General features: G+C 27.8%; 1 protein-coding gene across 4 annotated transcripts in view; it reads left to right on the forward strand.

The window, feature by feature from the left end:
• LOC119603726 (longitudinals lacking protein, isoforms F/I/K/T) overlaps positions 1-18,583 on the forward strand; it is a 193,232-nt gene that overhangs the window by 43,206 nt on the left and 131,443 nt on the right. The window contains exon 6 of one of the 4 annotated variants that reach the window (XM_037955884.1): positions 2,582-3,704. The exons of the other annotated variants lie outside the window; for them this stretch is intronic. Within the exon in view, the coding sequence (XP_037811812.1) occupies positions 2,582-3,699 (1,118 nt within the window). The 3' untranslated portion in view covers positions 3,700-3,704. Of the gene's footprint in view, positions 1-2,581; positions 3,705-18,583 lie in introns of those variants that run through there. 4 annotated transcript variants of the gene reach the window in all.

Raw genomic sequence — 18,583 nt, forward strand, 5'->3', positions numbered from 1 at the left:
CATGCTTACGTAAGGTTTATTTCATTAATTACCCTTTAAGTTTAACAATTTGTTATATAACTCAACTTTTATGGGCACATTATGTTGCCGCAACATGTTGCTGTTATCTCTTTTTCAATTTAACATTTAAATTTTAAAACAAACTTCCCATTTTTTTGGTTATTGAACTTATTTAATTAAAATGTTTGTTTAAATTAACTTTTTTCTGCATTTTTAGCCATTTGTTGCTAAGAAAAATCCCCAGCAACATGTTGCTTGTTTTCTAATTTGCAGTAATGTGTTATAATCTTCATTTAAAAGTAATTGTTTTACGATTTAAACTCTTTAACCTCTTCACTAAATTACTTTCTCAACATTTTAGACTTCTTGTTCCAGTTCCAGAAACATGTTGCTGTTTTAATATATAGGTTAGACCATAGTCGAGACTACAGACTAGACTATAGATTAGACTATAAACTTGACTATAGACTAGACTATAAACTACACTACAGACAAGACTATAAATCAGACTATAGACAAAATTGGAGACTAGACTATATGCAGGATTATCAACCGGACTATAGACTGGACTATATACTGGACTATAAACTGGACTATAGACTGGAATATAGATGTACTATAAACTGGACCATAGCCTTGACTATAGACTAGACTATGGACTGGACTATAGACTAGACTATAGACTGGACTATAGACTAGACTAGAGACTGGACTATTAACTAGACTATAGAATATATTAAAGACTAAACTATAGAATATAATATAGACCAAACTGTTGAATAAGAATATGGACTAGACTTAGCCTAGACTATAGATTGAACCATAGACTAATCTATACACTAGACTAGATTACAGACTTTAGACTAAACTATAGACTAGACTTTAACTAAACTAAAGACTAAAGTGTAGACTGGACTATTAACTAGACTATAGACCAGTCTGTTGACTAGACTATAGTTAAGAATATGGACTAGACTTTGCATAGACAATAGATTGAACCATAGACTAATCTATACACTAATCTATACACTAATCTATACACTAGGCTAGATTATAGAGTTGACTGTAGACTAAACTATAGACTAAACTTTGACTAAACTAAAGACTAAACTTTAACTAAACTAAAGTCTAAACTATAGACCACCTATAGACTAGATTATAGACTAGATTATAGACTGGACTATAGACTAGACCATAGACTGGACTATAGACTAGACTATAGACTAGACGATAGACTAGACTATAGAGTAGACTGTGGACTAGACTATAGACTAGATTATAGACTAGACTAGACTAGACTATAGACTAGCCTATAGACTAGACTATGGACTATACTATAGACTATACTATAGACTAGACTATAGACTAGACTATAGACTATACTATAGACTAGACTATAGACTAGACTATAGAGTATACTATAGACTAGACTATAGATTAGACTATAGACTAGACTATAGACTAGACTATAGACTAGACTATAGACTACACTATAGACTACACTATAGACTACACTATAGACTACACTATAGACTAGACTATAGACTAGACAAGACTATAGACTAAACTAGACTAGACAAGACTATAGACTAGACTAATGACTATACTATATACTAGACTGTGGACTGGAATATAGACTAGACTATAGACTAGACTATAGACAAGACTATAGACTACATTATAGACAAGACTACAGGCTTGACTATATACTAAACTATAGACTAGACTAGAGACTATACTATAAACTAGACCACTATAGACAAGACTACAGGCTTGACTATATACTAAACTATAGACTAGACTAGAGACTATACTATAAACTAGACCATAGACTAAACTATACTATAAACTACACCATAGACTAAACTATAGATTAGACTTTGGACTGAACTATAGACTACATAACAGACCAGACTGGACTACATAATAGATTATACTATAATCCATACTAGAGATACGACTCTAGTCCAAACTATATGCTAAACTATGGTCCAAACTCTAGTATAAAGAACTTTTTTATTAAAAATTTAATTTATACTTTTTTAAATTGTTTACTTGGTAAAGAAAATTGTCTTAATTTTTCGAAAGTAGTTGTTTTTTATTTAGTAAAAAGAAGTATTTTATTAGAATTGTTAAAACGTAGTTTTATTTTTGATTTTTTTTTTTTTATATAAATTTAACAAAACCAAAAACTCTTTATAAAATTAAAATTATATATAACTTTTTTAGCAATTAAGTTTATTTTCAATAATTAAGTTTATTTTTATAAAAAAAAAGATTTTGTAAAAAACAAACTATAAAACATACAAATAATTTTGAGTATTATGATTTATTTTTCTTTTCGTTTTTTTCTTTTTGTTTCTTTTCATTTACAAAATAACCCTCCCCCCCCAAAAAAAAAACACAAAAATCATCAAACTTCATCTCTACCCATATAACAAACTAAAACCATGATGTGTGTGGCCATAATCATTAAATCATCAAAAAACTCACTTTGTAAATAACTTTATATTGATTCATCATACTTTTTTTTTCACTACTTAATACTAATTTTTTATATTTTTTTGAACAAAAACAAAAGATATTTCCTATAAATTTTCACAATCCATGATAGAAGGTGGTAATTATCTAAAACTTAATGAACAATATAAATTTAATAATTCTATAATGGAGGGTGGTGGTGGTGGAGTTGCTGCCCATGGTTCTACAGAACGTTTTCCCTGTGCTGTTTGCGGTAAATCCTATTTACGTAAACGTCATTTACAACGTCACATGAGAGATGAATGTATAGGCATACCGCCTCGCTTTAGCTGTGATCTTTGTCCCTCACGTTTTCGCCGTAAATATCATATGGTGCGTCATTTAACCTCGAAACATGGTATACCACCAGCTATAGCTCAACAGACTACCGGCAATTCAAATCGCAACAATTCTACGGCTCTTAAGGAAGAGGGTGAAGGAGCGGTTGGAGGTCTTCTGGCGGAAAATTTAACTTTAAATCATGTTAATTTAGGTAACTGTGATAATGGTTTACCCGAGAATCTTACCATGCGTAAAGAGAATTATGAACATGAACCAACACAAATGCATCATCAGCATCAGCATCATCATATACATCATCAGTTGAATATGGGTTCGGCTAGTCCCTCGCACATGACTAGTGGAGATAGTGGCAGTGATTGTAATGGTGGCGGAACAGCGGGTACCTCACCCATACCACCCACACATATAATGCCCATGCCCACGTATGGTTTGACAGGAGCCATAACAGCCATTTCGGCAGCAGCAGCTCATGTAGAGGAAAAAGATGCTAAAATACTTTTAGAAGCAGCCGCCGCAGCTGCCCAGGCTGCAGCACATAATAATAATATACAGCAAACTCTTGGCGGCAGCAGCACCACCATAACACCACCACCAACCCATGAGGATACCGAAAATGTGGCAGAAAATCAAACCTCTCTAACAACAACAACAGGAAATACAGGAGTAGCACTTAACAGCAATGCCAATACTACAAATGAAGCCTCTTATATCAAAGCAGAACCTTTAACGCCCAATAAGACTATGGCCCCTGGTCAAGGGGCCCTCAATATGTTAGACGATGAGTGGAAAATGAAGCTAAGCTTACAACTCATATCGAATTCATTGCTCAAAGAACGTTTAATGAATACCATGCCATTTGCTTATAAAAATAATTAAAAAAACAACCAAATATTTTTTATTTTTCTTTTTTATAAAATTTTTAAAACATATTTTTTTACACTTTAAGTTTAATTTTATTTATTTGACTTAATTTTGCAAACAATTATTTATAATTATTAATTTAAACAAACCAAATATTTAACATAAAAAAAATTTGTTTATAATTTTAACAAATTAGGATCTCTTTTTTTTTAATTTAAAACAAAAACAGAAGCAAAACAAACATTCCGTTTTATTTACCTTCCCCCCCCCCCCCCAAAAAAAAAAAAAAAAAAACAAAAATTTATAACCAAAAAGTATTTTTAAATTAACTTTTCTAATATAATATTAAGTTTAAACATTTTTATATTTATTTAACATTTTATAAACATTCCAAATACTCAACATATTATTTTATAAACTTTTATTTTTTCCTAATTAATTTAAAATAATTATTTCTTTTAAATATCAAGAAATAAATTATTTTTATAAACCAAAAAAGCACAACAAAAGAAACAACAACCAAATAACAAATTGTATACCAGAGTTTTTATTAAACCAAAAACCTTAATTATACTTTTAAAACTTAATTATTTATAACAAAAAAAAAAAACTTTTTCTCTACCAAAAATGTTTTTCTTAAACATAAATTTGTTATTTATTCTAGACAAACAACAAAAACAAAATTTTAAATTTTATAACAACGAATTTCTCAAATTTAATTATTTAAATTAAAAAAAAACTAAATTATTTATACAAAAAAATCATAAATTATTTTAAACAATTATGTGTGTAAGCGTCTGATTATTGTATGTTTTTTTTTGTATTGTATTTAAATAAAAAAACATTTAATTATTTATTTTATTTCACAAATACTTAATTTCTCTATTTTTTATTTATTTAAAAAAAAAGTCAAGTCTCTTGCCATGTATTATTAATTTTAAGTAAAAATTAACCTAAATATTTAAATTTTTTTTAAAGAAAACAACAGAATGTTTTGTGTTAAATTAAAAAAAAAACGAAAATGTAAAATGTAAAATAACGGAAATATAGACTAAACTATGGACTAGACTATCAACTAGACTATGGGCTAGGCTACAGACTAAACTATGGACTAGACTATAGACTATATTATAGACTAGACTATAGACTAGAATATAGACTAGACTGTAGACTAGAATATAGACTAGACTGTAGACTGCACTATAGACTAGACTATTAACTAGACTATAGACTAAACTATAGACTAGACTATGGACTAGACTATAGACTAGACAGTGAACTAGGCTATGGGCTACACTACAAACTAGACTATAGAATAGACTATAGAATATACTATAGAATAGACTATAGGCTAGACAATAGACTGGAATATAGGCTTGACTATAGTATCGACTATAGAACAGACTATAGACCAAACTATAGACTAGACTATAGACAAGACTATGGACTACACTATAGACTAGATTTTAGACCAGACTATAGACTAGACTATAAACTAGACTATAGGCTACTCTATAGACTACACTATAGACTAGACTATTAACTAGACTATAGAATAGACTATGGACTAGACTATGGACTAGACTATGGGCTACACTATAGACTAGACTATAGACTAGACTATAGACTAGACTATAGAATATACTATGGAATATACTATAGAATGTACTATAGAATATACTATAGAATAAACTATAGAATAAACTATAGGCTAGACAATAGACTGGAATATAGGCTAGACTATAGTATCGACTATAGAATAGACTATAGAATAGACTATAGAATGGACTATAGACTAGACTATAGACTAGACTATGGACTAGACTATACACTAGACTATAGACTAGACTATAGACTAGACTATAAACTAGACTATAGGCTAGACTATAGACTACACTATAGACTAGACTATAAACTAGACTATAGGCTAGACTATAGACTACAATATAGACTAGACTATAGACTACACTTTAGACTAGACTGTAGATTATACTATAGACTAGACTATGGACTAGACTATGGATTAGATTATGGATTAGACTATGGACTAGACTAAGGACTAGACTATGGGCTAGACTATAGACTAGACTATAGAATATAGACTAGACTATAGAATATAGACTAGACTATAGACTAAACTATTGACTAGACTATACACTAGACTGTATACTAGACTATACACTAGCCTATAGAATAGACTAGGCTATAGAATAGACTAGACTAGGCTATAGATTAGACTAGACTATAGACTATACACTAAACTATACACCAGATTATATACTAGACTATGTACCTGTAGACTATGGACTAGACTATAGACTAACCCATAGAGTTGCCTAGACTGCAGTATCTACCATAGACTAGACTACATTACATTATCGACTCGACTATAGGCTAGACTATAGTCCAGAGTCTAGACTAAATTATAGTATAGATTATTAGATCGTTCATACTAAAGACTAAAGTCCTGACTATATACTGAACTATAGTCCATACTACACGTTAAACTATAGACCGGACTATAAACTATACTAAGGTCCAGACAATAGGCTAATCTTTAGTCCAGACTATAGACTAAACTATAGTTCAGACTATAGACTTAACTATAGTCCAGACTATAGACGAAACTATAGATTAAACTATAGTCCTGACTATAGACTAAACTATAGTCCTGACTATAGACTAAACTATAGCCCAGACTATAGACCAATCTTTAGTCCAGACTATAGACCAATCTTTAGTCCAGACTATAGACTAAACTATAGTCCAGACTATAGACTTAACTATAGTCCAGACTATAGACTTAACTATAGTCCAGATTATAGACTAAACTATAGTCCAGACTATAGACTAAACTATAGTCCAGACTATAGACTAAACTATAGTTTAGACTATATAGACTATAGATTAAACTATAGTCCAGACCATGGACTAAATTATAGTCCATACTATAGACTAGACTATAGTCCAGATTATAGACTAAGCTATAGTCCAGATTATAGAGTACACTATAGTCCAGACTATAGACTAAACTATAGTCCAGACTATAGACTAAACTATAGTCCAGCCTATAGACTAAACTATAGTCCAGACTATAGACTAAGCTATAGTCCAGACTATAGACTAAACTATAGTCCAGACTATAGACTAAACTATAGTCCAGACTATAGACTAAACTATAGTCCTGACAATACTATAGTCTAGACTATAGATTGAATATAGACTAAACTATAGTCCAGAATATAGACTAAACTATAGTCTAATCGATAGTCCAGACTATAGACTAAACTATAGTCCAGACTAAAAACTAAATTATAGTTCAGACTATAGACTAAACTATAGTCCAGACTAAAAACTAAATTATAGTTCAGACTATAGACTAAACTATAGTTCAGACTATAGGCTAAACTATAGACCAAACTATAGTCCAGACTATAGGATTAACTATAGTCTAGACTATAAGCTAAACTATAGTCCAGACTATAGACTGAACTATAGACTAAACTATAGACTAAACTATAGTCCTAGACTGTAGACCAGGCTATAGTCTACACTATAGTCAATAACAGGGTTCTTTACTTACATCTCTTGGCACCAAAGTTAGTAAGATTCCATCAATCTTGAAATATTTAACACTATTTTGTTGTTGCCTTTGTAATTAAATATTTATAACTTTTTTTAAAAAAATCCTTTAATTTTGCATTTTATACAAACAAATCGTGTGTACTACTTTTAAAATTAATTATATATATAAAACAAAAAACAAAAAATATATTTATATTAAAAATAATAACTAAAGAAAAAAACAACAAAACCAAAAACAAAAATGTGTATTTATTTAAAAAAACCATAGCAAAATGAAACAACAAATTAATTAATTAAATAAATTTTATAGAAATTCTTTTTATTTTCAGGAGTTTATTCTACCTAACCAGCAAAAAAGCAAACGAGTGAAAGAAAAAACATTTTCTTTTTTTTTTTATTAAATATAAAAAATAAAAGGAAATACAATGGAAAAAATTTGAAATTTTAAGAAATTTGTTTAATTTGTCTTCACTTAACATTGTACTTCCTTTTTATAAGTTTTCTTAATTTTTAATTTAATTTCTTTTTTTCTTTTTCCTTTATTTTGGTTTCTTTTCTAATTTATCTTCAGTTTTTTACAAAATTTTTTTGTTTCCATTTTCAAAAAAAAAAAAAAAACATTTTTTTTTTGTTTCACCAAAGTTTTTAAATAAGAAATTTTTCACTAACCTATTTTTATAACTAAATTTCTTTTAGATTTTGAACCACTACCACTACCACTACTACTACTACTACAACCTCTTATCTCAAACAAATACAACTCTATTAGAAAAAAACTGTTTATAACCTAAAAAGAAAAGCATACAATTCAAGATTCTTCTCAAACTAAAGTTGTTGTTATATAGACGTGTGTCTACCGAAAACTCTACAAAACTACAAAACTCTGAAATATTGTTGACAACAAGTGAGCAAAAATTTTCCAAATATCTTAAAATCTACTTTAATGGGTGTTTATAATTACATATATATAAATTTTAAAAAATATTTAGTTTTAAAATCTTTATATTATATTTTTCTATTAAAAAAACAACAAATGTTATTAACCTTTTTATTATTACTATAATATTATATTAATTATTTTATAAAAAAAAACAAAAATACTTTTTTTATATTTAAAATTATTCGAAAAAACAAAAAAACTTTTTCTGTCTCTTTCTCTCTATATATCATTTACGCTTTCTTTTATAATATTTTCTTTTATATAAAAACCAAAATATGCTCTATGTGTGGTGGTTTGTTTTATATAAATTTTTTAAAATTAATTTTATATAAAATTTCAGCAAAAAAAAAAAAAAAAATGATCGCAACTTAACACAACATTTTCACGGGCATTTTGAAATTATAGAAAATTTCAAAAATATTCAAAAAACAGAACAAAATTTTGACCAAAGACTAGACTATAGACTAGACTACAGACTAGACTATAGATAGACTATAGACTAGCCTATAGACTAGACTATAGACTAGACTAGAGACTAGACTAGACTAGACTATAGACTAGACTATAGACTAGACTATAGACTAGACTATAGACTAGACTATAGACTAGACTATAGACTAGACTATAGACTAGACTATAGACTAGACTATAGACTAGACTATAGACTAGACTAGACTATAGACTATAGACTAGACTATAGACTAGACTAGACTATAGACTATAGACTAGACTATAGACTAGACTATAGACTAGACTAGACTATAGACTAGACTATAGACTAGACTATAGACTAGACTATAGACTAGACTATAGACTAGACTATAGACTAGACTATAGACTAGACTATAGACTAGACTATAGACTAGACTATAGACTAGACTATAGACTAGACTATACTAGACTATAGACTATAGACTAGACTATAGACTAGACTATAGACTAGACTATAGACTAGACTATAGACTAGACTATAGACTAGACTATAGACTAGACTATAGACTAGACTATAGACTAGACTATAGACTAGACTATAGACTAGACTATAGACTAGACTATAGACTAGACTATAGACTAGACTATAGACTAGACTATAGACTAGACTATAGACTAGACTATAGACTAGACTATAGACTAGACTATAGACTAGACTATAGACTAGACTATAGACTAGACTATAGACTAGACTATAGACTAGACTATAGACTAGACTATAGACTAGACTATAGACTAGACTATAGACTAGACTATAGACTAGACTATAGACTAGACTATAGACTAGACTATAGACTAGACTATAGACTAGACTATAGACTAGACTATAGACTAGACTATAGACTAGACTATAGACTAGACTATAGACTAGACTATAGACTAGACTATAGACTAGACTATAGACTAGACTATAGACTAGACTATAGACTAGACTATAGACTAGACTATAGACTAGACTATAGACTAGACTATAGACTAGACTATAGACTAGACTATAGACTAGACTATAGACTAGACTATAGACTAGACTATAGACTAGACTATAGACTAGACTATAGACTAGACTAGACTATAGACTAGACTAGACTATAGACTAGACTAGACTATAGACTAGACTAGACTATAGACTAGACTAGACTATAGACTAGACTAGACTATAGACTAGACTAGACTATAGACTAGACTAGACTATAGACTAGACTAGACTATAGACTAGACTAGACTATAGACTAGACTAGACTATAGACTAGACTAGACTATAGACTAGACTAGACTATAGACTAGACTAGACTATAGACTAGACTAGACTATAGACTAGACTAGACTATAGACTAGACTATAGACTATAGACTAGACTATAGACTAGACTAGACTATAGACTAGACTAGACTATAGACTAGACTAGACTATAGACTAGACTAGACTATAGACTAGACTAGACTATAGACTAGACTATAGACTAGACTATAGACTAGACTATAGACTAGACTATAGACTAGACTAGACTATAGACTAGACTATAGACTAGACTATAGACTGGACTATAGACTAGACTAGACTATAGACTAGACTAGACTATAGACTAGACTAGACTAGACTAGACTAGACTAGACTAGACTATAGACTAGACTAGACTAGACTAGACTATAGACTAGACTATAGACTAGACTATAGACTAGACTATAGACTAGACTATAGACTAGACTATAGACTAGACTATAGACTAGACTATAGACTAGACTATAGACTAGACTATAGACTAGACTATAGACTAGACTATAGACTAGACTATAGACTAGACTATAGACTAGACTATAGACTAGACTATAGACTAGACTATAGACTAGACTATAGACTAGACTATAGACTAGACTATAGACTAGACTATAGACTAGACTATAGACTAGACTAGACTAAACTATAGACTAGACTATAGACTAGACTATAGACTCTTTAAACAAAATTTTCAAAGTTTATAAATAATTGGTTAATCTATGTAAGTTATTAATAAATCTAGTTATATCTTAGATTTTCAAAATTTTACAAAATATTTTTATTTACCAATTTCTCGTCAACTTTTTATTTTTGGTTTGAAATTTAAATTTTATTTGATTTTTTCTTTAATTTCTTTTTTAAATGCACGTGAAATCATAATTTTTTCAATATTTTTTTTTCTTATAAATTTATCTAGTAGTTTTAAAGTAGTTGTAGTTAATAACTAGTTTTATAATTTTTAATCTTTATCATTAGTTTTAAAAATCTTTTTTATCAAACAACTTCATAACTCCTTCATTTTGCTCATTGCTTTCATCAAGTGTTACTCTCTTATGGCTAAACAAAACATTTTATTATAAAACCATAAATCTTATAGACAAAACAACAAAAAACTCATTTAAACATTTTCCAAAAAGATACTCATCAAACATTTCTTTTTCTCTCTTTACTTTTTTGGTTTGTTATTGTTTTTTTATTTAAAATTCTATCCTTTCCTTTTCATAAAACTCTGTGGCTTTCCTTCTACTCCCCACTCTCTCTCATTCTTTACCTCCTTCCTTACTCCCTCTTTTTCTCTCTTCATTTTTATCACTCACATTCTCATTTTAGGTTTTGTCTTAACCTGGTATCAGCATTCATGCGAACAATGTGGTAAATCTTATAAAACACGCAAATCCCTTTCACGTCATCGTCGTTTTGAATGTCGCTTTACCACCGAACGCCCAGTATTTCAATGTCCTTCGTGTAATTACGCTGCCAAGCGCAGTGATAATTTAACGAAACACATTAAAACACATTTTGCTAAAATGCAACGTGAATTCCTGCCCTTGGCTGTGAAATTCCAAAATACTTTGAAATCTCATATGGAAACGGCTTAAAGAAAAATTGTTTGTCGAAAAGAAAAAAACAAAAACGAAAGTTTTCTTTTGAAAAGAAAATAAATTGTGGCTGAATTAAATGAATGAATTTATTTTTGGTAATTTTAAAGGGGAATCTATTGAAAGAAATTTCAAAATTTATTAAAATTTTACTTCAAAATTTGAAATTTCGAATTTTGAATTTAATTTCGAAATTTCAAGTCATAATTTTTGTTAAATAATTTTAAAAATTTTATGATTTTTATTAATTTTAATCAATTCTCTACAATTTCTCTTCATTTTAGCAAATTTTTGCAAGTTCGAAAATTTTCGAATTTAATTTCGAAATTCCAAAAATGCGTAATTTTGTTCGAAATTTGAGGGAATTTAGTGATTTTATTTAAATTTATTATTTTTCTTCATTTTATGACAATTTTCTCAAGTTCGAAAATTTTCGAACTTAATTTCGAAATTCGAAAAGTCTTAATTTTTGTTAAATAATTATAATTTTTTTTTAATATTTATTAATATTAATCAATTTTCAACAATTCCTCTTCATTTTAGCTCTTTTCGCAAGTTCGAAAATTTTCGAACTTAAATTCGAAATTCCAAAAGTCTTAATTTTTATTAAACAAACAAAAATTTTATGATATTTATTAATTATAATCGATTTTCAATTATTCCTCTTCATTTTAAAACAATTTTGGAAAGTTCGAAAATTCAAAAAATTTCGAACTTAATTTCAAAAGTTGAAAAATTCAAATTTTTTTATAAAATAATGCATAGGAATTGAATAAATTGTATTTGTTAATAAAAAAACTCAAATTTTAAGACCATTTTTGTACGTTCCAAAAATTCGAACTTAATTTCGAAACTCCAAAAATGCTTATTTTCGATAAAAAACAAGTATTTTCAGTGAATAAAATGTTTAACTTAACAAAATGTTAAACAATTTTTTCAATTTGAGGCAATTTTTGTAGCAATTCTAAATTCGAAATTCTAAAAAGTTGCAGTTTTACTATAATAATGCATTCAAATCATATGAATTGTATTTGCTAAGAAAAAAATCCCATTTTAAGGCCATTTTTGCATGTTCGAAAAATTCGAACTTAATTTCGAAATTCCAAAAATGCTTATTTTCGATAACAACAAGTATTTTATGTAAATAAATCGAATTTGCTTATAAAAATTCACATTTTAAGAACATATTATCAAGTTCAAAAATTTTCGAACTTATTTTCGAAATTCCAAAAAGTTTTATTTTTTAATAAAAAATGCTTAAGAACCGTAATGATTATATTCGGCATCCATGAAATCACATTTTAAAACCATTTTGGCATGTTCGAAAACTTTCGAACTTAATTTCGAAATTCCAAAAAGTTTTATTTTTTAATGAAAAATGCTTAAGAACCGTAATGATTATATTCGGCATCCATGAAATCACATTTTAAAACCTTTTTAGCATGTTCGAAAACTTTCGAACTTAATTTCGAAATTTCAAAAAGTGGTATTTTTCTAAAAAAATGCTTAAGAATCGTATAAATTATATTTGGAATGCAAAAAATCAAATTTTAAAACCATTTTTGCATGTTCGAAAACTTTCGAACTTAATTTCGAAATTTCGAAAAGTGAAATTTTTCTAAAAAAATTATTAAGAAACGTATAAATTATATTTGGCAACCAAAAAACCACATTTTGTAAACATTTTATCACGTTCGAAAATTTTCGAACTCAATTTCGAAATTTGAAAAAGTTGAATTATTGAAGAAATTAAGTTTTTCATACTTTTTCCTAATATCTTACACTTTTTTTTTAACAATTTTTCTTTAAATTTTGAAATATTTCGAAATTTTTCTTTCTCTCTTTATCAAACATACATAATTTCGTATATTCAAAGATTTACACTTTTTTTCCAAACATTTCATTCAGTCATTTTGTCTTTCACTTTACCATAACATTCATTCATTTCCGCCCCAATCAACACTTTTTATCTTAAATATAGTTTATTTTTTGTTTAATATTTGAAAACAAACAATTTTGATACTCTTTTCCTTAAAATAACTACTATTATTTGTATTACGCTCTTTTAATATTAATTTAATAATATTTATTAAGAAATTATTTAATAATTAATATAAATATGTATGTTTTTTTTGGTGAATTGATTTATATTTATAAGAAAAAAAATCAAATTTATTTAAGTTTTAAAAGCCGGCTAAAGTTTTAATTCAAAACCAACCAGCAGTTTAGTTGCGTGTGCTGTATCTTAAAATATTTGTTATCAACTGATGTCTTGCTTTATTTTTTTGTTTAATACCCAACGATTTCAATTTCAAATCTATTACTTTAACTAATACCAAGAGCAAAAAAATACTCAATACAATAAAATTTAAAAATTTTTTTTTTCTTTATTTATTTATTAAGTATTTCTATCAGGTCGTCTGTGTGTGTTTTAAGCTGTGCGTTTCGAATAATTTACATATAATTCCATAATAATTTTTTTTTGTTCTATTTCGTTTTGCAACTCGCTCCTCCAATACCTTTTCTCTACACTCTGCTTAATTTAGTATTCTTTGCATATATTTTATATTTTATGCAAATTTAACATTTTAGTTTGCATAAAATTTGCATTTTTTATAGATTTACTTTCTTTAAAAATATAAAATTTTATGTTAATTTTATACAATTGCGCACCAGAAACACACAAACAGCAATAACAAGAAAAATATATAAAACCAAAATAAACTTTAAAATAATAAATAACAATTTTTTTTTTCAAAATTCATATTCATGACACCTAAGAGCCCCTGCTCTCGAATACACACACACACACAACCTTAAAATTTAATTTAAAATTCAAATTAAAGTCTGCTAATTTATGCTTAAAATGTTTTTATAAATAAATTTGATTTTTTTTCTCAAAAACAAAAAAACTAAAATTATAATATTTTTTTTCTAAAATTTGTTAGCATTTAAGTTTAAAATTATTTTTATATATTATAAAACTACTATTTTCACTATAATTTATCAAAAACTTTATATAAAGAAAAACAAAACTAAACATTCCTAAGTATTAATACCAAAAACTACTTTATATATATATATTTATTTAAAACAACAACAAAATCTAGTCGTCTCAGGTTCAAATATTTTGTACTTAAGAAATGAAAGATTTATTTTCTTCAAACCTAATTTTATATAAATTATTTATTATATTCTACTATTTTTATAAAAAAAAAAACATAAGTTTAGCCAGTAATTGTACCCGTCAACCTTTAAAAGTTTTGAATAACTAAATGTAAATGTCTCTCTCTCTCTCTTTTTAAATCTTTGTAATGGTTTAGTTCAACTCTATTAGTGGTAGAAAAATATTTCTATAGTTTTTACTAAAAAATTGTTGTAATTACTTAAAAATTTTATTAAAGATCAGTTTATAAATTTAACCTTAGATCAGTCTATAGGCTTGACTATAGATCAGTCTGTAAACTTGACAAATGACTATTAGTCTACAGTCCTGTCTATGGATCAGTCTTGACTATAGATCATTTTACAGTCTTGACTGTAGATCAGTTTATAGTCTTGACTATAGATCAGTCTATAGTCTTGACTATAGATCAGTCTACAGTCTTGACTATAGATCAGTCTATAGCCTTGACTATAGATCAGTCTATAGTCTTGACTATAGATCAGTCTATAGTCTTGACTATAGATTAGTCTACAGTCTTGACTAAAGATCAGTCTATACTCTCGACTAAAGATCGGTCTATAGTATAGACTATAGATCAGTATAGACTATAGATCAGTATAGACTATAGATCAGTCTTGACTATAGATCAGTCTATAGTCTTGACTATAGATCAGTCTATAGTCTTGACTACAGATCAGTCTATAGTCTTGACTGTAGATCAGTCTATAGTCTTGACTATAGATTAGTCTATAGCCTTGACTATAGATCAGTCTGTGGCCTTGACTATAGATCAGTCTATAGTCTTGACTATACATCAGTCTATAGTTTTGACTATAGATTAGTCTATAGCCTTGACTATAGATCAGTCTATAGCCTTGACTATAGATCAGTCTATAGTCTTGATTAAAGATCAGTCTATAGCCTTGACTATAGATCAGTCTATAGCCTTGACTATAGATCAGTCTATAGTCTTGATTAAAGATCAGTCTATAGTCTTGACTATAGATCAGTCTATAGTCTTGACTATAGAACAGTCTATATTCTTGGCTATAGATCAGTATATAGTCTTGACTAGAGATCAGTCTATAAACTTTACTATAGATCATTATCTAGACTTAGCTATAGATCATTCTCTAGATTTGACTATAGATCAGTTTATAGTCTTGACTACCGATCAGTTTATAGTCTTGACTATTTATTGATCAGTCTGTTGTCAAGACTGTAGATCAGTCTATGGTCTTGACTAGAGATCAGTCTATTTTTATCACTATAGGCCAGTCTATAGTTTTGATTAATGATCAGTTAATCGTCTTGACTATAGATCAGTCTACAAACTTGACTAAAGATCATTCTCTAGACTTTACTATAGATCAATCTCTAGATTTGACTGTAGATCGGTTTATAGTCTTGACTATTGATTAGTCTGTAGTCTTGACTATAGATCAGTTTATAATCTTGACTACAGACGAGTTTACAGTTTATAAGCTTGACTATAGATCAGTCTATAGTATTGACTATAGATCGTTCTATAGTCTTGACTATAGATCAATCTATTTTCATCACTATTGATCAGTCTATAGTCTTGATTAAAGACTATAAATCAGCCTATAAACTTGATTATAGATCATTCTCTGGACTTGACTATTGATCTGTTTATAGACTTAATTATAGATCAGTTTATAGTCCAGACAATTCATTGTTCTGTAGTCTTGACCATAGATCAGTTTATAGTTTTGACTATAGATCAGTCAAAAATATTGACTTTAGATCAGTTTATAGTCTTGACTATAGATCAGTCTATAGTCTTGCCTATATTTCAGTCTATAGTCATAACTATAGATCAGTCTATAGTCTTGTCTATAGATCAGTACATAATCTTGACTTTAGATCATTCTATAGTCTTGATTAAGGGTCAGTATATAGTCTTGTCAATAGATCATTTGGTTTACAATTTTGACTATAAGATCAGTCTATAGTCTTGACTATAGATCAGTTTCAGTCTATAGATAATTTTGACTATAAGATCAGTCTATAGTCTTGACTATATATATATATTAAAAATTTGAAAATTAATAAAAAAAATTCTCAAGATTTTCCTCAAAATATTTTTTTAAAATTCTTCAAATAATTAATTTTTTCTAGATCCACTAATTGAGTGGGCAACAAGCATAAACTTGCCACCACATTTCTATCATGGCATAGAAAATTTAGACCAAATGAACAGAAAACGACCACATAAATGTGATTTCTGTTCAAAATCCTATAAAACGAAAGGATGTCTAAATCGTCATATGAGATATGAGTGTCGCGATAGTCCCAATAATCTAACATTTAAATGTTCATCATGTAATTTTCATACAAAACGACGTTATGCATTAATAGCCCATGAAAAGATACACATTTAGAAAAGAAAGAAGATAACGGCATTAAGGGTTTACAATACTAATTAAAATTAAAATCTTATAAATCATATTAATTTATTGCTTTAGATATTAGTAACAAAGAAAAAAAACAACTACTTTTTGCCAAATATTAATTTTAATTATTTATTAAACAACAATTTTTGTAGTTTGTAATTTGTCTTGCTTAAACATTAAGTTCCTTTTGTTTTAATTAATAACAGGGACAAAAAAATATGAAATAAATTTTAACTTTAACTATAAAGAAAACTAAAAACAAAAGTACCACAATACAAATTAAGTGATAATTAATTAAAACAAATAGTTTTTAAAACAAAGCAAAATAAACAAAATAAAACATAACAAAACAAATAATTAACCTGTGTAAACAGTACAATACAATTCACCAAAAATAATTAATTAAAAACAAATAAATATATATTTTTTCTACCGCAAAAAAAAAGAAATAATTTTACCAAGTAAATTATAAACAAAAAGAAACCATAAAAATTACATATTTTTAACAAATTGTAATACTACAAAAGAAAGAATGAAAAAAAGAACCCTAAAGATATTTAAAATATTTAATAAATTGTTAAAAACAAAACTTAACTTTATGCTTAAAAAAATGATATTGATACAAAAAAACACGTAATGCTAATAATTTATTTATAACTTTAATTTATTATAAACTTTTTTTGAATTAAGAAACTAAATAATTTAATTAAGTTGAAAAACCGTTTGTTTCAAAAGTTTTAAGCAAAGTTTATGGATATAAGATCGAAATCGGAAAGTTTTAAGATCAGTCTATAGTGTTGGTTATAGATCAGTCTATAATTAAGACTATAGATCATTCCATAGTGAAGCCTATAGATCAGTCTATAGTCTTGACTATAGATCAGTCTATAGTCAAGATTATAGATCAGTCTATAGTCAAGATTATAGATCAGTCTATAGTCAAGACTATAGATTAGTTTATAGTCAAGACTATAGATTAGTCTTTAGTCAAGACTATATATCAGTCTATACTCAAGACTATAGATCTGTCTATAGTCAAGACTATAGATCAGTCTCCAGTCTTGACTACAGATCAGTTTATAGTCTTGACTTGAGATCATTCTATAGTCTTGACTTCAGATCAGTATTGCCTTGATTATAGATATAGATCAGTCTATAGTCTTGAATACAGATCAGTTTATAGTCTTTACTATAGATCAGTCAAGATTACATAGTGAAGACTATAGATCAGTCTATAGTCAAGACTATAGATCAGTCTATAGTCAAGACTATAGATCAGTCTATACTCAAGACTATAGATCAGTCTATACTCAAAACTATAGATCAGTTTACAGTCGAGACTATAGATCAGTCTATAGTCTTGACTATAGATCAATTTATAGTCTTGTCTTGAGATCAGTTTATAGTCTTTACTATAGATCAGTCT

Source organism: Lucilia sericata, unplaced genomic scaffold, assembly GCF_015586225.1.
Source record: "Lucilia sericata isolate MDLA Ls3-8-SP2 unplaced genomic scaffold, ASM1558622v1 Contig000332F_arrow, whole genome shotgun sequence".
In the NCBI taxonomy this organism is placed as follows: Eukaryota; Metazoa; Arthropoda; class Insecta; order Diptera; family Calliphoridae; genus Lucilia; species Lucilia sericata.